The sequence below is a fragment of the Plasmodium relictum genome (genome assembly GCF_900005765.1).
Source record: "Plasmodium relictum strain SGS1 genome assembly, chromosome: 11".
In the NCBI taxonomy this organism is placed as follows: Eukaryota; Apicomplexa; class Aconoidasida; order Haemosporida; family Plasmodiidae; genus Plasmodium; species Plasmodium relictum.
In genome coordinates this window covers 712918-740100 of record NC_041689.1, presented here as the reverse complement: position 1 = coordinate 740100, position 27183 = coordinate 712918, and the positions used below count along the sequence as shown (strand labels likewise).

The 27183-nt window shown below is 17.9% G+C and overlaps 2 protein-coding genes across 2 annotated transcripts; one reads left to right on the top strand and one right to left on the bottom strand.

Moving 5' to 3' along the window:
* Positions 1-1511: 1511 nt before the first annotated feature.
* Positions 1512-21453, top strand: SET1 (SET domain protein, putative; the record flags this gene model as incomplete). The annotated part of the gene is made up of 6 exons (XM_028677455.1): positions 1512-20338; positions 20452-20569; positions 20655-20816; positions 20904-21074; positions 21177-21284; positions 21379-21453. 6 exons carry the CDS (start codon positions 1512-1514, stop codon positions 21451-21453), a joined length of 19461 nt encoding a protein of 6486 aa, XP_028533842.1.
* An 835-nt stretch (positions 21454-22288) lies between these two features.
* PRELSG_1118500 (cullin-like protein, putative) lies at positions 22289-25499 on the bottom strand (the record flags this gene model as incomplete). Its single annotated transcript, XM_028677454.1, has 2 exons — positions 22289-25224; positions 25448-25499. 2 exons carry the CDS (start codon positions 25497-25499, stop codon positions 22289-22291), a joined length of 2988 nt encoding a protein of 995 aa, XP_028533841.1.
* Positions 25500-27183: the final 1684 nt, after the last annotated feature.

The following is a 27183-nucleotide window of genomic DNA, read 5'->3' as shown; positions in this document are numbered from 1 at the left end:
AAGAAAAATAAATTTTAAAAATATCAGAAATTTTTATGTAATTTCTCATATTTTTTTTTAAAAAAATTTGCACATTTATAAATATTTTTTAAAAAAATATTTGTTTATATTTTATTTTTTATATTGAAATTTTTATTGTAATGTTTAATCTTATTTTTTTTTTTTTGTATTTAACTCTTTTAATATCTATTTTTAATAAAATATTTTTTATGATAATAGAAGATAAAACTTAGTTAAAAAATTTTGTTAAATCAGTTATATTTATAAATGGTACCAATTTTTCAACCTTTTTAATTCAAGAAACAAACTTTTAAGAAATTACTAAAATTTAACACATAAGTATAATTATATTTAAATTTTTAGATATTTTTATGATATTTAAAAAAATATTTCATTACATAATATTTTTCAGTGTAAAAAAATTATGCTCTAAAATATTTTGATTATTTCTTTTAAAATTCTATCTTTTTAATATTTTTTTTTTATGCTTATTCACTTTTTATTCTTTAAGTATAAATACTTTTTAAGTTAACCAAATCAATTTACACTTAAACTCTTATTTTTTTTTTTTTCTTCATATCATTGAAAGTAATTTCTTTTTTAAAAGCAAATGCTATTTATGTTATATTTATATGTATATATATACTAGATAAAAATTCAGAAATAATTATGTATTAGTTTGTTCTATATCATTTTTTACATAATTTCATTTTTCTCTTTAATTTGGATTCCATATTTAATTGCGTATTAATAATGAATAATGGCATTCAAATGTTAAAAAACTAATTTTAAAATACTTAAATCATACATTAACTTTTTAATTAAAGTTATGAAGAAAATTTTGGCAAAAAGGAATAATAAAAGATAAAAGTATTTTTTTTTTTATGGAAAATATTATTTAAAATGACAAATTTATTGTAATTTTTTTCAACAAATAAAAAATAAATATTTATTCATATTTCATTTTTTGTGAAAAATACACAAATTATATTACATTTCTGTTATTTTTTTTATAGTTAAAAGTGTTTAGATTTTATCAGTTATGTGATTTATATTTTTTTTTTTTATTTATCTCTTCAATATTTTTTTAATTCTAAAAATCAAAAAAAAAAAAAAAAAAAAAAATTCTTAAAAGAAAATTATTCAAAAAAATTTAAAGAATAATTAAAATATTATGCCAAATATAATTATTTTTTAAACTTAAATTATATTGACTAAAATTATATGTAAAATATATTTTCCTTTTTTTTTTTTTCATTTAAATAAATAATATTTTGAAATATTTGACGTAATTTTTAATATTTTTATGATTTTTATATTATGGAAAATGAATGGAATAAGAAAATTTTTATGTTATTTTATTTTAAATATTATTAAAATATAGAATATTTAAAAAATTCAAATGATCAAAATATAATTTAAAAATATATATATATATATTTTTAAATTAAGTAAAAATTCAAGATGCTGTAATAAAAAATTTACAACTGAAAATAAAAAAAAAAATAAACATGAATAAACTGAAAGAGAAAAAAAAAATAAAAAAGTTGAGACATGATAAAACTGAAATTACTCAAAAAAAAGAAAAAGGTCATACTTCCAACGAACTTATGAACACATTAAAAATTAAAGATGGTACAAAAGGGAAGAGTAAAAATGAAAAGAAAACACAAATTAATATAAGAAATGATTTATTTGAATTAAAAAATAATAAAATTATATATAGCAGTAAAAATTATAGCATTCATAAAGTGTATGATAAAGTTGAAGAATTAAAAAATAAAAAAAAAATTTTAAATGATAATAACAATGATTTTTCAAAAATAGAAAGCAGAAATTTATTAAATGTTGATTCTTCTAGTTGTCATAATTACAAAAGTAAAGTATTGGATAGAAAAAATTGTAAAAGTAAAAGTAAAAAATTGAAAATTGAAAATAATGCATCTAGTAAAACAAACATTAATATAATTGATTTAAAAAAAAAAAAAATTGTTGAATCAAATGATAGTAAGAAATTATTAAATGACAAGAATTTGAAGGAAAATAAACTTATTAAAAATAAGAAAATAATGAAGAATACATATAAAAAGTGTAAACCTGAAAGATTAGAAAATAAAAAAAGTTTAAAAAATAATTTTTCCGATGCTTCTATTAATTTAGAAAAAGATTTAAATAATAGAAGGAAATCTAGTTATTTATTAATCTCTATGGATAAAAAAAAAAGTGAAAAAAATATATTTTTAAAAAGTTTAATTAAAGAAAAAAGTTCTGATTCTGATGTAAATAATTCAAAACCGAATAGATTTTTTAATTGTGATTCTTTAAAAAATATTAATTTGAATCCGTTAGAGAATATTAATTGTAAATTTAAGAGTAGCAAAGGGTTTGATACTCTTTTCATGTACAAAAAAAATTCAAAATCTACCTATTTTACAAATAGTAGTGATCACAAAAGTTATAAATTTAGTTATAAATGTGATATAAATAAAGCCAAAAGCTCATATTCAGATACAAATATAAGTTATTCTCCCAAAAAAAAAAAAAAAAAAAAAAAAAATATTTACAACATATTGTTTTATGACGAGTGCTTTAAGGAATATCAATATAATAATGAAGAAAATACTCCAGTTAATAATTTCTCGAAAATTTATGAATTATTTTTTAATATATATAAAAAAAGAAAGTTAATTAATGCTGGAAAAAATAAAGTATTTTTAAAAAAAAATATATTTTTTCCTTATGCAAACTATAATTTCTCTTTAAGAAGTATTCAAAAAAGAAAATATAATATTAACTTTAAAGGAAATAAAGATTTTAAAATTAGGAAAAAAACTAATAAAATAAAAAATAAAGAGGAGATAAAAATAAATGAAATTGCATTGAATAATAAGAATGATAATGAGTATGAGAACGTACAGAATAATAGTAAATGTATCCATTTACCAGTTGATACTTTAGAGGAAAATGAGTTAAACAAAATAAAATATAATAAAATAATGAATATAAAGGAATATAAAGAAAAAAAATTACAAAACATAAATAATTTAGAAAAAGATACAGTGAACAAAGTTATTGAAAATAATTATTATATAAAAAGTGAAGAATATAAAAATATTTTTAAAGAAAATAATTCAAAGAACAGTATTGATACTCATATAAACTTAGAATGCAAGGAAAATGAAAAAATTGATTTATTTGAAATAAATATTAAAGAAATGTATGAAGAAAAAAGCGAAGAAAAAAATGAAAAGATATATGAAGAGGTTAATATAAAGGTATTTGATAAAGATAAGAAAAAAAATGAAGAAATAGGTGAAAAAGTATGTGAAAATACTTATGAAAAGATAAATGATAAAGCGGATAAAAAAAAAAGTGAGGAATCATATGAAAAAATAAATAAGAAAATAAATAAAGATATAGAAGAAAAAACAAATAAATTTATTCTAAAAAAGTCTAATGAAGAAATAAGTGATAAATCATGTGAAGAAACAAATGAAAACTTGAATAAAGAAGAAATTAAAAAAATATATGAAGAGAAAAATAAAAAATCGGACAAAGAAATAAATGAAAATAAATATGAGATAACAAATGAAAGGTCAAATAAAGAAATAAATGAAAATATATGCAAAGTTATAAGTGAAAAAAAATATGAAGAAACGAAGGAAGAACCAGATAATGAACAAAATGAAAAGATATGTAACATTTTAAATGAAAAAAAATGTAAAGAAACATATAAAAAATCAAATAAAGAAATAAATGAAGAAAAATGCCAAGAATTTAATGAGCAAATAAAAGAATTAAGTAACAAAGATATTAATAAAGGTGAAATAGAAAAAAATGAAATAGGAGAAGGAACAAATAAAGAATTAAAAATAAGTTTAAAAAATTTTATAAAATATGATGAAACCATATTTGAAAGTTTTTATAATGATATTTTTCTTAAAAAAGGGAAAATAGTTACAAATAAGAGAAAAAAATATTTCTTAACTTACAAAATTATAAAAGATTGCTATTTTCGAATTTTAATATTAAATAGTGAAAAACTAGAAAAAAATATATTACAAATAATAGCTATACAAGATGTTGTTTTAAGTGATAAAAATGTAAAAATTGAAAGTGATACGTTATATATAAAGAATAATGACAAATTTTATGCTGTTAACTTTTTGAAAGTTTTTTGTTTAAAATATTTAAAAAAGTTAAAAAAAATAAATGAAATCATATTTTCTGACTATGATACTTATACCAACGAAAAGGAAAAACATGAAGTTTCTGAAGTTCATACTATAAATGAAAATAAGTCAAATATCAATATAAAAAAAGAAAATATAATAGAAAATAATACAAATGATATAAGTTCAGTTCATAATAGTATGAATGAACTAAATTCATTTAACCAAAACTCCAGTGGAATAAATTTATTTAATAAAAATACAGATGAAATAAATATTATAAATAATGATATAGGTGAAGAAAATATATCAAGAGTATATAATGATAAATATAAAGAAAGCAAAACCACTGATAATACGTTAAATGATTTGAATGATAATTATAGTAAAGGAGAAAGAGAGCTTAGAAAAACAACAAAAACTATTAAAAAGGAAAAAAATCATAAAACATTGAGGGAAAAAAATATGAAAATCAATAATAATAAAGAAGAAAATATATCTCCTTACAAAAATATATATGATTTTAATAAAAAAAAAAAAAAATTAGATATTAGTAAAAAAAAAAAAAGAAATTCACATAGCACGTCAAAAAAGAGAAAAGTTAATGAAATAAATGGAAATATTACCGAAAAGAGTTTGAATTTAAATATAAGAAAAAATAAAAACAGAAATAATTTGAAAATAAAAAGGAAAAAAGAAAGTCAGAATGTAGAAGAATGCAACTATTCGGGTTTTATATATAATGAAAAAAAAAAATTTTATTTTAACGTTCACAAAATTAAAGATATAATTAATATGATAAAAGGATCAGAAGAAAAAACAAAGTTTTATTTAGACACAAATAATAGCAATATAAAAAAAAAGTTAAAATTATTAAAAAAAGTTCAAAATGTCCTCTTTTTAGAAAATTTGAATATTGATGAAAATGAGGTGCTTTTTAAAAAACCAAAATTTTTTAATTGTATAATAGAGGAATCATTAGATAACTATAATGTAATGTATCAAGTACAAGATGGGAAATATCATATGTTTGAAAATAAATTAGATGAAATGAAAAGAAAAAAAAAAAAAAAAGCGGAAAATGACTCTTCCAATAAATATATTGAGTTAAAAGATGAAGAAAAAGGCTTTAAGTATATCGGATACCGTGTAAGCTTTGAGTTAAAAAAAGATAATAAAAAAAAGAGACACGTTAAAATAGGAATTATAAAATATTATTCTCCTAAATATAAGCAATTTTTTATTCATCACATAGAAAATTATAGATATAGTATACAAAGTGATACACCAAAAAGTATAAATAAAGAAATTAGTCATATAAAAAACAACGATAATTCATTTTTGAATATACGAAAAAACAATAATTCTTTTAATGACATGAAAAAATATGCAAATAATTCTGTATATAATTTATGTGACAATGAAGATGTAAATGAAAATAATAGAAATAATGAAATGGATGAAAACGATAAAGAAAAGGATAATGAAAAATTTATAAAAGACAAAGAAGCATTTACAAATTATGAAAATGGGATAGATGAAGAAAATGATAAAAAAAAAAATGATTTTATTTTTTCAGATATAAAAGGATGGTATTCTCCATATTTTTACAATATAAAGATATTAAAAACTACTAAAGAATTTGAAAGATTTGATATTTTAGAAAAGAATGATAAAAAAAAAGAAATGAATGATAACATTTTAAAAAGAAATGATGAATGTTCTATTTGTAAGTGTAAAATATTTTTTATGAAAGGATATGACCATTATACTAATAATCTATCTGTATCTATATATGAATTAAGTTCTGAAAAAGAAAAAAAAAAAATGGATGAAGAAAATATGATAAACATTTACTGGGGTGTTAAATGCTTTATTTGTTCCAAAAAATTTCATGCTAATTGCCTAGATGACGATGTAATTATAACTAAAAGTTACGATAAGAATATTTTAATGAAAGAATATAAAAAATATATTTATAAAAATAGTTTAAAAAAGGATAAAAAGTGTTTCAATATCGAAAAAGAAAAAAGTTCTAAAAATATGATAAAAGCAGAAGAAAAAATAAAAGTTAAAGGGAATTCAATTGAACAGAAAACATATAAAGAAAAAAAAAGTATTAATAACAACAATAATAACAGCAACAGTAATAATAACACAAATAAAAATTGCTCCTTGGTTAATAGCGTAAACAGTTCTAATTATATCGATTCTTCCAATGATCCATTAAAAGGCAGTTGTGAAAAAAGTAGCAAGAGTAGAGAAAATAGCTTTAGTGAAGATAAAAATGATAATGTTTGTGTTAAAAGTGAAACTAATTACAAGAAAGATGAAGAGAAAAACAATGCAGATATATGTTGCAAAAATGATACTCAAAATGATGATTTAAATGAGATCGGAAATTATTGTATAAATGAGAACAAACAAATTTCCATGAATGAATACAAAAATGATGTCGTTAATGATTACAAAAACGTTGATGAATTTAGCGAAATAGATACAAATAACTGTATGAAAATAAAAAATAGAAAATATAGAAAATGCATCAACTATATTCCTTCAGTAAAATATAATGATATAACATATAAAAAATTTCTTTGCAAAGATTGTTATCGTTGTATATATTGCTGTGAAAGCATTTATAACTATAAACAAACACCAAATATAGCTAATTATGTAATTTGCAAAAATTGTCATATGGTAGCTCATGGATCATGTTGCTTTCCAAATGTACCTGACATATATTTATTTAATTGGAAATGTGATGATTGTTTAAAATGCAATAAATGTAATTATTCCAATTTATGTTTTATAAATTATAATGAATGGGAATTTCACTTAGATTGTTGTATAAATTGTTATAAAGAATATGAAAAAAAAAATTTTTGTATTATTTGCAATGAAAAATATGAAATGAATGACAGTAGTAAGTGGGTACAGTGTGATGTTTGTAAATTTTGGATACATTTAAGTTGCGATAAAAATGAAAATAGAAATATAGAAATATTATCAATAAAAAATATTAATTATAAGTGTCCTACATGTAGTTATGGCTCTTTTTATGATAAAATTGAAAGAATTTTGTATTTATTGTTTCTATTAGATAAATATAAAAATTTTACATTTCATGTCCCAATTAATTTTTATATATACTGGAGAATAGTAAAAATTCCTATGAATTTATATATTATGAAAAAAAAAATATGGGAAAAAAAATATAACACTATTTTAGATTTTTTATATGATTTTATTTTAATTATACATAATGCAAAAACAGTTCATATGCCTAATACATCCATATATAAAAATGCTTGTAATTTTGAAAAAAAAGGAAAAGTTATTATTAAAAATATGTTTAATATGAACAACGAAGAATTAAATAAGTATATCGAAGAGTGCTTAGATAAATACAAAAGAGTGGTTAATGAGGAAGTTGATAATAATGATAATATTAAAAATGGCAATGATATTAAAAATAATGAAACTACTTTTACTAGCGATATAAATAAATTAGGAAGTGGCAATAATTCCAGCAAAGAAGATGCTTTTGTTAAAACAAACGAATATTTGATTGATAGAAAAAACAGTTCAACGGATAGTTCGATTGCAAATATTAAAAAAAAAAAAGAAATAAATAATAATAACGAATCGTTATGTATTTTAGAGAAAAAGAAAGTTAATTTAAGCAATAATAATTATGTTGAAGGAAATAATTATTTACCTAATGATTCACATAGTAATTTTGTAGAGGCAAATAATATTCATGAATTAGATAATAATGCACATATTTTGAACAATGATCATTCTAGAATTATTAAAACAAATAATATTAATGTAAATAATACTTCTGAAATAGTAAATCTTGAGGATACCAGTAATATAGCTAATAATAACAATTTCGTTGATGTTACATCGTGTGATATTGATAAAAGAGATAATATAAAGAAAGAAAAAAAATTATTTTTTAATTATGAAGGTTATAGTATGGATAATAGCATAAAAAAAGAAGATATATTCTATGGAATTAAAATTAGTAGTAATAATAAAAATATTATAAATAGTAATATTCATAAAAAGAGAAAATTGGAAAATATAGAAAAAGATATTACAAAATATGAAATACATGAATTATTTAACCTTAAAAGTAATTCTTTTTTTACAAATAGAAATAAAGAAATGTTTGCTTCATTTGATAACCATTTGACTAATTACAACATTATCAATATTAACACGAATAGTAAAATTTATTTTAATAGAAATTTCGATAAATACGATGATTTTGATGTTTGTAAAATACTTAAAGTTTATTTATTGAAAAATTTGAATAAAAATCTTATTGAGGTTAAAAAAAGTATAAATGAACAAGAAAGTATCCTACATCAACATGAGAAAGATCATAATAATAAAAAAATAAATATTGGTGAGAATGAAAAAAATACAATAAAGGAAAATGAAAAGGATAAGAATAAACAAAATGAGAATGAAATATCAGGAAATGAAAATGAAATTAATATACGAGGAAAAAATGTAAGTGAACTTAATAAAAATGAAAAATATGATGAAAAAAGTTTAAAAAAAACTAACAATACTTTTTATGAGAAAAGTGACTTTAATTTATTCATAAGTAATGACATTTTTATGATTGATGTTCTAAAAGAAAAAATAAATTTTAATAATGTTAAAAAAGAAGAAAAAAAAATTGTGAGTCCATTAAATAACGTTTTTAATTTTTTAAAATGTATTCAAATAATTTTTTTTGATAATAGAACAGAACATAATAAAAAAAAGAAGGTATCTACAATAAATAAAAATTACAAGTATGAAAATGATGAAAATTTATTTAATCATAATAAAAATGCTACTAGCAGTTTAGGCAGATTGCTCAATGAAATAGTTCCGTATTTGGGAAAAAAATCCAATTGTTTTTCTATGAATGTTCCTAATTCAGTAAATTATTGTTTCTATGATAAAATTTTGAAAAAAAAGAAAAGAAAAATTAAGTTATTTAAAAATGATATATTAAAAGAATATTGCCATATTTGTGGATCTATCGAATATAAAAACTCTTTTTTATTCTGTTCTGTATGTGGTATTTCTGTTCATTATTCATGTGTAAATATTGTTGAACCATTTTTATTTAACTTAAAAGATTTTGATGATCATAAAAAGGAGATAAATAAAATTTTAAATGTTTTAACTAGAAATTTCAAATGTAGTAATTGTATTAAATGTGATAAATGTTACAATGAATTTGACAAAACTAGTAACGATGCACATTATTTTAAAATAAAAAGTTTCAATGTTTCTAACAATATTTTTGAAAATAGAACTCACTTATATCTATATAATTTAAAGATAGAATTAAATTCATTAAAAGAAATAAATAGTAAAAAAAGAAAATGTTTAAAAGATAAAAAATCGGACAAAAATATTGGAAACAATTTAAATAAATTTAATAATGAAAAAGATAAAAATCTCAATGAGAATGAATTTAAATCAAATAATGACCATCCTAATGAGTTAGTTTCAAGCAACGATCAAGATGAAAAAAAAAAATGTATTTTCATTTTGGATAATCAAAAAAAAAAGGATCAAAATGAGAATAGTATTTGTTGTAATAATATAAATACTAACGATATTAATGCTTTTAATAATTTGGCTAAAAAAGAAAATAATTTAGATAAAGCACATTATGAAAATGAATTAGAAGTACAAAATAATTCTACCGAGAAAGATTTAAATAAAAGAAAATATAAAGAAAAAGAAAATTTAACACATATTAATCAAAATAATTTTGTAAAGATATTAAGTATTTATGATGAAACATCCAAAATATTTAAATGTTTCTGTTGCGGAAAATCATCACATAATGAATGTTTTTATCTAATTGATGACAATACTAATGATATTCTGAAAAGTAAAGTAAACATTTCCAAAAAGACACTTAAAAATTTAATTAAGAAAAGTAATTATGTAAAAAGAAATTATAATAGAAAAGTTGAGAAATGCAAAAATAGTAAAGCATTGAATGAATCAAGTGAAAAAAATTCTCTTATGAATACAAATAATGTAGATTCTAATAAAGTATATAACGAAAATATTAAAACCAAAAATTTTAAATCCAACATATTGGATAATAGTTTATCTAATTGCAATATAAAAACTTGTTTTGCTAATGACACTGTTAATAATAAAGATAATATTAAAATAAACAAAAATAATCAAATAAATGATAATGAATTAAATAATGATATTTTTATTGATAGTTTAAAATTAAAGTATGAATCTCCTGCGTTAAGTAACTCCTCCCTAAAACAGCATAATTCCCAAATTTATAATATGAACAATAATAATGAGATAAATACTTGTAATATTGCTAATAAGAACGTTAATAGCAATAGTATTATTAATTACAATGATATTAGTACTAACAATAATAATGTTGACCTTATTAATAATAAATCCTTTAATATTAATAGAATTACAAATAAGAAGGATCTTCACGAAAGTGCTATTAATAGTGATATTAGAGTGAATAATAATAATTTCAATGCAAGTAAAGATAGTGATAATAATATTTATAATGATATTGACATTGATAAAAATAATATTAACAGTAATAATGATAACAGAAATAATAATTATAATAATATTACTAATAATAATAATGATAATATTATTAGCAGTAACAGTAATAATAATAGTAATAATGATAATATTATTAGTAGTAACAGTAATGATAATAGTAATAATGATAACACTATCAGCAGTAACAGTAATGATAATAGTAATAATGATAATATGATTAGCAGTAATAATGATAATATTAATAATAATGGCAATAATAATAATAATAGCTGTAATGATAATAGTAATAATGATAATATTAATAATAATGGCAATAATAATAATAATAGCTGTAATGATAATAGTAATAATGATAATATGATTAGCAGTAATAATGATAATATTAATGATAATGGTAATAATAATAATAATAGCAGTAATGATAATAGCAATAATGATAATATTATTAGCAGTAATAATGATAATATTAATAATAATAATGATAGTAACAATAATAAAAATAACAGTAATTATAATTATAATCATATTATTAATAGTAAATTGGAAAACGCTTTAAAGGATCATGATATAATAATGGAGAAGTTGAAAGAATACAGGACAAATAGAAACAATATTGATGTAGATAATTTTTCGAATAATTTAATACTAAATAATGAATTGATTATTGATTATTTTAAAGTAGACCCAGAAGAAAAAATAAATAATGAAACTATAGTTATAAATAAAAAAATATTCAATAAAGTCATTTTAGATAAGATATATGAATTAATAAAAAAGAAGAAAAGAATTAAAATAAAAAATTTATTAAGCTTATTTAAAATAGATGAATTTAGATGTAATTTTATTCTTTATGAAATTTTAAATGCCATGAATTCATATCTTAATGAAAAGTTAAGTAGGTATAAATCAACAAAACTTGAAAAAAATACAAAGAGGGAGAATATTAAAAAAAAAAAAAATGAAAATCTTAGTTTGTTTGATGGCAATTTCATTTCAAATAATCGAGATGAAATGAATATTACAAAAAATATTTTAAAAATCCAATCATTGATAACAGATATTTTATCAAATGCATTAAATGGAAAAATAATTAATGAAAAAAATAGAATTAAAAAAAATCACATAAATTATAAAAAGAATGTAGATTATAATTATAATAAAAATAATAAAAACAGAAATGATGATAATAATAATAAACTTAATAATTATAATAATGCATATAATAACAATTATAATAGTAACAGTAACGATATGCTATTAAATAAAGATAATCAAAATTTATTAGCATTATATAATTATTCATCCCATAATAATAAAATTAATAAAGACATAATGGGTGAAACAGCATTTTGTGATACTTACAATGTAAATAATTTTAAAAATATAAATGGTATAAATAGTTTAAACGTTATTGAAAATATAAATAACTTAAAAACTGTAAATAATATAAATAGTATGAAGCATAAAAGTACTTCAAACAGTGTTAATGGCATTGATGATATAAATAATATCAGAGCATTTAATAACACTGATCCTAGTATTATTAATTACTTCAGTGAAAGAAAAAAAAGTCTTGTACATGTGAATAAAGACATGTGTGAATTATCTTATAATTTTAATGAAACAAATTTTAAAAAAATTGATTCATCTAATAATAATATTGATACTAATATAAACTCTAAGATAAATTTTAATACTCATAATTATAATAAGTTAAGTAACTTAAATGACTTAAATAAATCAAATAATATGAATATTAATATGAATAATTTAAATAATATAGCTGGATATAATTCTAATAAAAATGATATTCATAATATAAACAATATAAATACGTTTAATAATAATAATGTGGATAATTTAAATAATTTTAATGGTAAAAACTTAAACAGTGATATCATCTTTAATAATGTAAATAATTTAGATAATGTAAACGTGTTATATAAAGCAAATGGTACAAATAATATAAACAATAATGAATATTTAAATAGTTTAAATAATATTGAAAATATGAATATTATGGAAAATGTAAAAATATTAAGTAGCAATAATGCTTTAATAGATTCAAGAAGCATAGAAGGGCAAAGTAAAATTCTTAACTTTAATAATATGATTAATTTAAACAATATGAATAATGAAGATAATTTTAGTGGTATGAATAATTTGAAAAATATAGACAACTTATATAACTTTAATGATATGACAAATTCAAACGAAATAAATAATATTAATAATTATAATAGTATGAGGACTCTAAATGATATAAGAAATTTGAATGGAACTAATAGTTTAAATGATATGAATAATAGAAAGAATATTAAAAATTTTAATGACATAAATAGCTTCAAAAATTATATTCCTCATAATTCTATAAATATAAATGAACCAAATTTTCAAAATCCATCATACATAACTAATAAAATGAGTTATTTAACAAATGAAATATATTTAAACGAAGATGTAAATAAATTAGATTCATATAAACGTGGAATAGATTTATATAAATGCAGTTATTACTTTTATAATAAAATGCTTGTCAACAATAACCCAAATAACAGTGATAATTTAAATATAAATACCACTTCGACTGATTACAACTTTTTGAAAAACAAGAATAATAATTTTATTAGGAATAGGAATAAATTATCTTTTAATCAAATAAAAAATGAAGACAATGAAATGAATGAAAATTTAATAAGTAATATAAGTAATAATAATGATTTTACAATAAATGATGAAAATTATAGTTTAAATAATAGCTCAAACTTAGAATATATAAAAAAGGATGACAATGACAGTACTTTTCAAAATGTTATATTTCAGAATACCTCTGATATATATCAGATAAATAACGAAAATAATTTTAGTAAAAACTACTATATAAATAAAATAGATCAAAATCATTATTCAAATAATGTAAATAATTTTAATAATTATTACAATACATATCAAAATAATAATAATAAAAACATAAATTACTCTAAAAATTTATTAAAAAGTAATACATTAAATTATGATAATATTCATTATACTAGTAATAATAAAAATGTATTTTATGCAAATAATTTACATCAAAATGATGAATTAATGAGTAATATTAGCAATCATAACAAAATAAAATGTAAAACAAATGTATCGGGTTTAGATGATTTAAATGAAAGAAATGTTTTTTTTCAGGATTTTGATAATACAAATGGTAATTCTAATAATATAAACAATAATTCATTTGGTGAAGTTAATTTTAAAATAAATATAAATAAAAACAATACAACAAATCTAATAGATGAAAATAAATATAATATGGCCATAGAAAATTATGATAAAGTAGTTCATAATGATTTAGTTCTTTATGAAAATAATAATGAAAAAAAGAATCATTTAAATTTGGATAACGAAAATAAAAATAAAGAGAATAATTTTCCTTATACAAATTTAAATAAAATTGAAAACTATCAAAACATAGATGTATATAAAAATAATTATAGTTTAAATCTCTCTGAAAAAAATATAAATGATGAAATGTTAGAGAGAAGTAAAAAAATAAAGAAGAGAAAGTTATATTTTGATTATAAGAATATATTAATAAAAAAAGAAAATGACTTGAATGATAATAACGTAAAAAAAATAGATATAAATAATACTAATAATGATAGAAATAAATGTGTAGAAAAGATAAAATTTGAAAAAAACATTTTTAATTGTGATACAAATAAATTAAGTATGAATAATATGGTAAAAAATGAGAAAAAAAAAAAAACAAAAGAAGAAAAAGAGAAAGAAAAAAAAATGAGAGAAGAAATGAAAAAAAATAAGAAAAAGGAGAAGCAAAAAGAAAAAGAAAAGGAAAAAGAAAAGAAAAATGAAAAAAAAAAAGAAAAAGAAAAAGAAAAGAGTAAAAAAAAGGAAATAAATAACAAAAAAAGGGAGAAACAAAAAGAAAAAGAAAAAAAAAGTACTTCTTCTAATAACCAACTACACCCCCCCCTTAAAAATAATAGTTCTCTTGAATTATCTGATAATAATAATTTAATTTGTAAAAACTTATCTAATGGTGAAATTTCTCTTTATGTCAAGAAAGAACAAAAGAATAATATTCATAACAATAACGTATCAGATGAGTTATCCTCACATTCATACTTTTTTGAATCTAATGAAAATTCTCTTTTAAATAAGGATCAAACAAATATAGTTACAAAAAATATGAAAATTAATAAATTAACTAACTTTTTAAAAAATAATAAATTTATATTGAAGTCAAAATTCAAGAGAATTACTCCCCGTACATACATATGTCTTAGTTGCATTACATTATATAAAAATGATTTTTCCTTTAATTTTCTTAGTGAACTTGAAGAATTTGAAAAAATTTTAAATGAAAATAACAATGGAATTCAAGTAACAGATACAAGATATAAAAGTGATGTTAGAAACTCTAGTTTAGTTAAAAAAGAAATTAAAAGAGAAGGAAAAAGGGTATATACGAAAAGAAAAAAAAGCAATAATAATGATAATTTAAATAAAAATGGAAATGATATAAATAAAGAAAGGGATAATGATATTGTAGATAATACAAGAAAACATGAGAACAATATAAATAAGGAAAATGATAATGATGATATAAATAATGCAAATAAAATTGAAAATAATATAAATAATGAAATTAAAAATAAGGAAAATAAGGATGATAATATAAATAATGAAATTAAAAATAATGAAAATAAGGATAATAATATAAATAATGAAATTAAAAATAATGAAAATAAGGATAATAATATGAATAATGAAATTAAAAATGATAATAATATAAATAATGAAATTAAAAATGATAATAATATAAATAATGAAATTAAAAATGATAATAATGTAAATAATGAAATTAAAAATAATGATAATAATGAAAACTGTAATAGTAACAATATTTATTATGAAACTAATGAGAAGTATGAGAAAATGGAAAATAACCATGTTGGGGAAATAACAAATATTAAAAATGAAAAAGAACAAAAAGATAAAGAATTAAGAATTGTTAATAATTTAGGTGACAAGGAAAACAATAATTTAACGAAAAATAATGTTGAAAATGGCAATGACACTGTTATATATAATAAGGAAAAAAAAATATATAAAAAAAATTATAATAGAATTAGTACACGTAAAAATAAAAGCAAATATTTTCAGATAAATAACGAAAAAAGTATAAAATATGATAGAGAATGTGTATACTGGATAAATAAAATATCATTATATAATAATATATATTTTAATCTTAACTATTTAAAAGAAAACATAAAAAAGCATAATGATATAAATCATTTTTTTAAAAATAAAGTAAATTTTTATAAATGTTCTATTTGTTGTATGCTTTTTAAATGGAATATTGAAAAAAATGATAATATAATAGAAGAAGAAAATGATAATTTCAATTCATTATGCATATGCAATCTATGTAGTGTACAATATGATCATATTTTAAAGCTTTTAGTATATGATGAAGGTTATATAAATTTTAATAAAATTAACAAAGAAAGAAATGAAAAAAGAAAATTACATGAACTCCTATTCTTCATAATAAAAATGAATTATAATAATATGTATAAAAGGAGCGTTTATAAAGAAATGTATAATGTATTAGATGAAATATTTAAGGGAAGTAAAGAAAATATAAAGCTTCTATATTTCTTGTTATTTTATAATAATTTTTTTAAATATGAAGAATTTTATTTTTTTTTTATGAATAGAATAAAGAAAGATACCTCTTTAAAGAAGAATTTTTTTTTAAAAGATATTCATAAACCTTGCTATTTTACTAATTTTTATATTATGAAATATATGCTGGATTTATTTTATGTAAGGATATATAAAATTAGACGTATGAACAATAAAACATTTACATATTTATTCAATATATATAATATATCAAGAAAAACTTTATTCATATATTTAAATAAATCAAATAATCATTTTGAAGAACTTGTTAATCAATCTATATATTTTTTGTATCTGTATTACTTATATAAATTATATAAAAATGGAAAGAAGGATTATACTAAAACAGGAATAAATAAAAAATTCAAAATACAAAATAAAAACGATAAAAAAAAAAATAGGAAAAAAAAAGAAAATATCTTTTGTAGTAATATATCCAATAAAATAGAAAATAATAATTCTTTTGAAAACATAAAGCATATTTTTAATGAAAAAGAATCAGATGATTTTATATTGGATAAATGCAATGAAAAGAGAACTATGAGTAATCTTAATATTTTTAAAAATAACAAAGAAAAGAAAAATAATTTGTATAAAAAAGAAAATAGTGGAGAATCAATCACTGATTTATGCAATAAAGAAATATTAACCAAAAAAAAAAATACTAATAATAATTCAAATAATATAATAAAAAAAAGTCATTATAAAGATGAATTTCAAAAAAATATTAAGGAATATGTAAAAAAAGTGAAATTTACAATAAAAAATAAATTGACATTATATGTAAAAATTATGCTGCATAAATATATTGAGGAAAGCTTAAATTTTTTTAAATATCAAAACATTGAAAAAAATAAAAAAAAAAATAGTAAAATATGTTTTTTATGCAGTTTTGGTAATTATTTATATAAGGGAAGATTAATACCTTTTTATAATTTATATCTACATAGTGAATGTTTAAAATGGAGTTTAAATTGTATACAATATTATAATTTTAATAGCAATAACTGTGAGTATAATTTGATTAAGGGAAATGAAAACATTAAAAAGAAAAGATTATTTAAAAAGGAAAATACAAAAATTTATGAAAATAAAAAGAATAAAAATAAATCAGTAGATAACGATTCTAATTATAATAAGGATGTAACAAAAATTTTTAATTATATGTATCATAATAATGATTTAAATAATGAAAATAAAATATGCAAAAATTCAGAAAATATTAATCAAAGCAATTTAAATTATGTGAATACTATAAATTGCAATTCCTCAAAAGAAAAAAAATATATAGAAATGCTAAATTTTAATAATAATGTAAAAAGTATAAAATTAATGGATAATTGTAAATGGACTGAAAATAAAAATTTTTTTAATTTATATGAAAATATGATTGAAATAGAAGAAGACGACGTAAAAGAAATCATTTATGATTCTATTAATTCTATTTGCTTTTTATGTGGCTATAAAAATGCAAGTATATATTGTTGCAATGAAAATTGTAATATAAAATTTCATTTAAATTGTGCCTTTTATTCAACCGTTATAAGAGATTGTAATAAAAATAATTTTTTTCATTATTTAAAGTGTTTTAACATAAGTAAATTTAATAATGACACTATTTTTTATAATTTTAACAATTCATTAAGTAGCAATAAGGAAGATAAAAAGCATTTTGAAAACCAGTATAAAGATATTTTTCCTGTTCACATAATATATAAAATAAAAAAGATTTGGTGCAATAAATGCTGGAATTTAAAAAAAGTATACAGAACCTTTTATATAGAAAAAAAGAATGTATATTTTAATAATAACGATAACTATGAAAACATTAAAACCAATAAATATATAAATAATTCTAATAATTGTTCGAGTTATAATGATACTGAGATTAAAATAGAAAATAATTTAAATACAAAAGATTGTATATATAATATTGATACAAACAATAATGACGAAAAGAATAGTATCAATGAAAAAAAAAACTACATTAAAAAACTAAATAATAAAAATTTAATTTTAAATAAAAAAATAAAATGTGGAAAAACAAATAAAAATGAATTAATGAATAAAAATGAGGTAAACAAAATATATCATTTGAACAAAAAGGAAATATTTAAATATATTATTCAATTTTATTTTGAAAATGAATCTTATTATGTGTTTGATCAAATTTTATATAATTTAAATCAATGCATAAAAATAAAATATAAAAATAAATCATTAAAATCGTTGCAAGATAATTTAAATAAAGAAAAAAAAATAGAATCAAAAATGCAAGAAATTGAAAAATTTATAAACAAATATATTAATATAAGTAATGATAGCAATTTTATTAATAATAGATACCAGTTATTATGTAAACAAAATATTCTTAATAATTCACATAATGAAGAAACCAAGAATAATTTAAATTATATAAATATAGAAAATATTATTAATAATAAAAATACTGAAAATATATTAAAATGCTATTTTATACTTAAAAACTTCTTATTTATTGGTAAAGACATAAACCTAAGAAATGAAGAATATTTCTTCAAAAAAAAAAAAAGTGAAAATTATGAGAAAAATTTATATGATAATGAACAATCATATAATATATATTTACCAAATGTATTATGTGAAAATGAAATTAATTCCATTTCAATTAAGAAGGAATTAAATTCAAAAGAAAAAGGAGATAAAAGTAATTATAGAAATTTATTATATGAGGAAAATGTATTCAATAAAGAAAATGAAAATAATGAAAACTATAACAAAAGTAATTTTATAACGTATCTAGATGATACAGAAACAGATAACGTGAATTATGATAATAATACAAATGAAAAAAACCTAGAAAAGATGAAAGTAAATAATTCAAGTTATGGAAAAAAAGGGAATCAAATGAAGAATATAAATATTTATTTTGAATTAACTGATAAGATTAAAAAAGTAAGAATAACGAAATTTCAAGATGTTTGCAAATATGAGGAAATAATTAAAAAAAATAAGAAGTATGAGCATTTTGATGAGAGAAATGAAGAAAAAAAAAGTAATTTTATCTCAAGTATTAATCTGAATTCAGAAAAAAATGAAAATATATTAGAAATCAATAATACAAATGATATAAAAGAGAAAAAAGAACACTTTTTAAGTATGATTATAAATAAATATAATGATGTGTACATAAAGAAAATTAATGATAAATATTTTTCCATATATAAAAAGAATACATATAATAATAGTAATATGTGTAAATCAAAAATTATTAAAATTGGATGTCATAATATTTTAAGTATTGGTGAAATATTAAAATATGATGGAGAAAAAATGGTATACCCATGTGGTTTTTTAAATATGAGAATATTTTTCAACCTACCTTCCTTTTATTTATTTTATATATATAATAATGTGAATATTAATGATTTAGTTATAAAAAAAAAAGTATTGGAAGAAATATTTTTACAAATGCGAGCTACCTATATATTTTCTATTACATTAAAAAATAATAATTTCTTTTTTTCTATTATTTTATTTCCTTTAATAAGTATAGATTATTTTTCTGAAGAAGATGCTAAAAAATTTATTTTAGCAGAAGGTTATGATATAAATGAAGTGTATATAAAATTTTTATCTCTTTTTAATTGTAACAATGATAAATATATTACTGATAAATATGTAGAATATATCATGAAGCATAAACATATATATAAATATTTGCAAAATTATATTTATAAATCGGTTGAATATAATAAATTAATTGATGTTCATGACTTTTTTGGTTTAACATTACCTTGTATAACTTATCAGATAAAATATAAACTTTTCAAATTTTTATGGAAAAATTTAAGTGATAAAATTAAAAGTTATGTTAAACAAAAAAGGGAACGGTAAAAATTAAAAAATGTTTCAAAGATAAAATTTCATATAAATGTAATGTATGTATATGATATGTATTTAATTATATAGTATATATTTATTGTTTTATTATATATTTACTTAGAGAAGAAAGTAAAAAAAAGATAAAGAATAATATGGGAGAAGTTATTTATAATGATAATTTATTATGTAAATATTCAAATTTTGAGGCATCAATTTTTAAGGAAAATGAGAAGGAAAATGTAAAAATATAAAAACAGATTAAAATAAAAAATTTTAAATAAATAAATAAATATATGTATATATATATATATTATATTTTTTCAGGAAAAAAACATGAGAAAAACAGTAAAATATAAGTATAACATTAACAGTGCAATGTCCTATCGATATTTAATGAATATTTCGTCAAATTCAAGATTATATGTAAAAAAAAGCAATATACATGGATATGGATTATATACATGTGAATTTATTAATGAAGGAGAGGTAAATAATATATATATTATTTCGTATTTAATACTATTTTCCCTATTTATATTATTATTTATTTATTTATTATTTTTTTTAATTTAGCCGGTTATTGAATATATTGGTGAATACATAAGAAATATAATAAGTGATAAAAGAGAAAAATATTATGATAAAATTGAAAGTAGTTGTTATATGTTTAGATTAAATGAAAATATAATTATTGATGCTACTAAATGGGGAAATGTCAGTAGATTTATTAACCACAGCTGTGAGGTAAAAACAACTTTTAATTTTTTTTTAAAACTAAATTAATAATAATATCAATAATAGTCATGATAACAATTAAATATATGCATATATATGTTTTTCCTATAGCCAAACTGCTTTTGTAAAATTGTAACTTGTGACCAAAATTTAAAACATATTGTTATATTTGCAAAAAGAGATATTGTTGCTCATGAAGAAATAACATATGACTATCAAGTATTAAAAATGAAAAATATTATTTGATTATTTTTTTTTTTTTTTTTAAAGTCTTATTATTTTATTATTTTTTTTTTTTTTTTTTTTTTTTAAGTTTGGTATTGAATCAGAGGGAAAAAAACTGATTTGTTTATGTGGTTCAAGTACATGTTTGGGAAGAATGAATTAAAAGTTTTTTTTTCTAAAACAAAAAAATATACATCAATATAGATCATCCTTTATATAAATATATATATTTTTTTTTTATTTTGCTTTTTGAAACATTTATATAATTATTTAATTTTTAAAAATAAAAAATTTTAAGATAAATAAATAAATATATATATATATATATATATATATATATATATATATATATATATATATATATATATATTGTTTTATTGCATTTAATTCCCTCTTTTTTTTTTTTTTTGTATATTCTTAGTTTTTATTTTGCATGAAATGATTTTACAAATGCAATAATATACTTCCATGGTGTTATGGTGTAACTATAAATGTTATCATTTTTTTTTATTTTTTATTATGTCTTTTTTAAAATCTATAAGAATTATAAATCATTTGTATATATGAAATATTTTAAAGTTTAAGTTCAATATACATTAACGATTTTCATTATATGTTTAAAAATTTCATTTAAAGTATTATTCTATGAAATTAAAAATATATTTAAAAATTTTCTAATTTCGAAAAAATTAAACTTGATATAATATTCATTTAAAATGCTATTATTAATGTTATAATTACTATTCATTTTTATTAAATATATGTGTATATATTATAAAGTACTGAATATATTTTAAATTAAAAAAAAAAAATTATTATTTGAAAAAAAAGAGGAAAAAAACAAAAAAAAACTATAATTTTCCAAAAATAAAAATGATATAAAATATAATAAAATGAAATAAAACAAAATAAAATATAAAAAAATAAATATTTGAAAAAAAAATGTAATAAATTTTACTATAATACGGAAATAAATATAAATTACTAAATATTCCTTTTTAAACTTCATAGTAATATGCATTATTTTTAAAAAATATAAATTCTCTATTTAATAAAGAAGTTATTCTATTTTTAATTTGTTCATTTGAGCTTATATTCATCTTTTCTTTAACAAAAGTGCATATTTTTCTTTCTGATGACTTTCCATTAGTTTTCAAATATTTAACAATAGCTGCATCAATATGTAAACTTTTGTCTTCTAATTCATTATCCTCCTGCGTTAAAGCAGGAATAACTGAATGATCTTTATAAATTATATCTGAATAATTAACTATTAAGTATTTTTTGTTTGATCGAAATGAAAAATTTAATTTAAAAGTTTGATTTATTTCGTCATATATTAAAATATTTGTTTCTTCTAAGCTGTATAGAGGTTTTAAGTAACGTATTATATTTTCATTTGGAATCCCAGTTAAATTTTTTATTTCATCTATATTGTATTCATATTTTTCATTAAATAATAATAAAACAATAGCCTGTAATATAGTCACTGTAAATTGAAATTTTTTTTTCTTCTTATAATTGGTGATACTATTAGATTTTAAATTGCTATCGCAGAAATTCTTATCATGTGTGTTGTCATTTTTATCAAAATTATTTATATTATCTTGAAGATTCATGTATTTTTTTTTTATTTTTCCAAAGTTTACTTTTAAGGTGCATAAACCTAAAGAAGGTAAAAATTGAATGTTTTTTGCTTTGTTGCACTTTCTATAAAATTCAAAAAAAAAATCATTGCATAATTTTATCATCTGTGGATAAATAATATTGTTTTCTATGTTTTCATATTCCCATGATTCATTAAAAATAATATTTACAGAATACCTTTTTCTTTTTAATAATTGTATTGAATTATCTGGTAAATCTTGATAAAATTTAAGCATAGCTTTTGATGTAAATTTCATATCCCTTAAAATTATTTCAATTTTTTTAGTAAATTGAGCACCACATTCTTTTTTTAATGTTTTAAAAACTTTAATATCTAAAATAATATTAAAATTTGAATCATTTATTAATCGTTTACACATAAAAGTTCTATAATATTTTTCAAATTTTTCTTTATCACTTATATATCTAAAAAGACTAAGAATAATTGTTATTATATTCATAATATTTTTCCCAATTTCATGATATTTTTTAAATAATTTTTCTATTTTGAATAAATACTGATCTATTTCATCAAGATTACTATTATTAATATTTAAATCAAAAACACTTCTTTTCTTTTTTCTTTTTTTTAAATATTTTTTTATTGCAAATAAGTTATCACTATCCGTGGTAATTGTGTAATGACCATCATTATCAGTTACTTCGCCATTGTAGTATCTATTCCATTTTTTTTCAAAGATTATATCATCTTTAATATTTTTTTCATTCATTAGTTTTTTGTTTAATAAATAATATTTTCGAAGTTTTTTTATACATGCATTATACATCATTAATAAATTATTTAAATATATACTAAGTATAACAGGAATGTAATTTTCAGCATACATACCTTTATTTAAAAAATGTTCAAATACTTCCTTCCATTTCTTCATGAAAATTGTAGAATATCTGAATGGCATGATAATAATTCTGTCAATATTTAATTTAAAATTTATCAGATCAATAATTGATTCATTTAATAAATTTATATTATTTCTTTTACTAATTAAATCGTTAATAAGTTCTACACCCAACGCTTCTACTGAATTAAAAAATAAATTACAAAATTCATCAGATGTATTCAAATTTATAGAAAATAAATATAATATTCTTAGTGGATCATATTTTTCAAAAATAATACAATACTTTATATATGAATCCCTAAATAAAATATCTTTATGCTCAACAATTAAAAGATCTTTTAACATTTTTAAAATAGAAATTTCAGTTTCTTCTTTTAAAAATTTATGGCTCCTCATTTGTTCATGACATAAGTAATTTTCTATTTCAATTGGCAAATCATAATTATCATCATCCTTACCATCTGCTGTTTTTAATTTATGCTTACAATTGTATTCTATTTTTTCTTTATAGTACATATATGTTTCATTTGTGTATGCTTTTTCAAATTCTTCATATAAACCTAATATATCTATAATCTTTAAGCTCATAGATAATAGCTTATCATTTATTTTTAAAACCTTTTTATTTTTCATATTATCTATGTCATTATTATTTTTAATGTTAATTTTATTAGTTGTATTATTCTCTTTTTTAATGGGTTCTGAATAGAAGCTACAACTATTACTTACTTCACGTTCTTTTTGTTCTAAATTATTTTGATCATTCTCTCTTATTTTATTTTCTTCATTTTTTAACAAATTACTGCAATTTTTTCTCTTATTTATATGACTATTATCAATAATGTTATCTATATTTCTATTAATATCTGCAGAATTATCGTATATATTCATGCATATATATTCATAAAAATTTTGTTCGCAATATATTTTATCCCATTTTAAATATTCACATACACTAGCAATCATATAATTTTTTATATTAACAAAATCGTTGGTATATTTTCTCCATAACTCATTAAATATATAAGAAGGAGAATAAAAATTTGAACATGTAATTTTATTATAAGAACTAAACGATTTTAATACATCTGATATATGAATTATAACTGAAGTAAAATTATCCCATATACATGTAAAAAATTTTAAAAAATCTTCTCCATTTTTGAATTCATTATTATTTATTTTAACTTCTAGTTTTTCAAAAAAATCAACTGTTTTAATTGTACAATTTTTTTCAATTATTGAACATATTATTGTATCACAGTTGTAAAAAACAAAAAATTCACAAAAATTTTCAATCAAAAATTTGCTATCATTATCAGATTTTAATTCATTATAGGGCAAACAACTAAAACATGTATTAATATATTCTTCAAATCTTTTTATGCTCAATGATAAAACATCATTATCTATAGTTACTGATTCTATAAATATAAGCACAAACATAAATATATAGTAGAAAAATATATTATATGTAAATATATACATTTTGAAAATTCTGACATATATAAAAAAATATTATATATAAATATATTCATTTTAAAAAAAATGAATGAATTGATTTATTAAATCTATTAAAACATACATTTTTTTTAAATATTTTTTTAATCATTTTTTATTTCATATTATTTTATTTTCCTTTTTTACCTTTATTTTTAATATAAAAAACTGGAAAATTTCTGCAAGCATTAGGATCCATTTACTAATTTAATTTTTTTTTTTTTATAGTATCGGAAATAAAAAAAGATTTAATTCATAATAATTTTAATGAGTCATAATTAAAAAAAAATATATATATAATTCTTTTGGTATTATATAATTAAAAGGATGAAAAAAACAAAAATAAAAATAATATAAAATAAAATAAAAAATAAAATGAAGTAGAAATGTAACATTACGCAAAAAATAAAAATTTATATATTTTTTCTTTTTAGAATATTAAAATAATAAATTAAATAATAATAATATTCATTAAAAAAAAAAAAGAAAAATGTGAAATATTAAAATGTTTATTCATAATATATGAGAAAAAGTTTATCTACATAAATATGTATGAAATTGTTTTTTTCTCTTTCCAACTTAGGAATATTTAATTATATTTTTTTTGCATGTATTTCTTTTTAATTAAATTATGTAATTAAATGATTTTACAAGAACTTTATTATATAAATATTTATGTGTACATATTCGATATATATATATATATATATATATATATATATAAAATAAAAACAAAAAACTTCAGTTTTTATTTTTATATTAAAAAATAAAATATTTTGCATATGACATTTAAAAAACTATATCTCCAATATAATCATAATTTATACATTTCTATTTATATTTATGTCAGCATTTTTTTCTTAAAAACATAAAAAAAATTGAAGGAAAATGAAAATTCATGATGAGTATTAGAATATTTTACTGAAAAAAAGTGTATACAAATAGTAAAATAAATGGAAATTAAAAAAAAAAAATTCACTGAATATATGTACAAATTTATTAAAATGTATTTTTAATTATTTATATAAGGATAAAAAGAAATATTATTGATATATTTCATTTGCTTTTAAATTTGATTAAAATTTTTTGTTTCCAAGAAAATTATATATGTTTATTTATTTATATGTATATTTTTTTTTTTCTTTTTACTACACAAAATATTTAAATTTATAAATATATTTAATTGATTTTTTTGTTGATATTATCACGTTACTGTTGTTTTATTAAACAAATTATTTAATATTATGCATATAAAATAAACACATTAGCATTTATTAAATAGTTAAAAAGTAATAAATAAGTTCTAAATTATTGTAATCATTACAATATATAATTTTTCTATTTTTGTTCTATTATTATATTTGAGGTCATATAAATTGAAAAACTCTTAACAAATTAAAGTATGATCTTTCAAATTTTTTTTTTTTTTTTTCTTTAATAGTATATATATTTTTTTTTAGTATGTTATAAAAATACATTTTTTTAAATGTAAATAGAATTTTTAAATAAGGGAATGACTTGTATATGTATTACTGAAGTTTCGTTTGTCTAATTTTATTTTTTATGTTTCTATTTTGAATAATAATTATTTACCTTGCATATAACATTTTATCGTATAACAAAAAATTGCATTTTTTATTCTTTAATATTTGCTTAAATATATATTTTAAGTATATTTATTATTTGTAGCAATTTGATAATTGAATTTTTAGTTTTTCTTTTCTTTTTTTTTTTTTTTTTTTGTAATTTAAATTAAACGTGTGTATTAAGAAAGAGCAAAAATATTATTTTATAAATAAAAGATAAAATTAGAATAAGGAAAAAAGTTTACTGAAAAAATTTATAAACATTTTAAGTTTTATGTAAATAGTTATGATAATGAA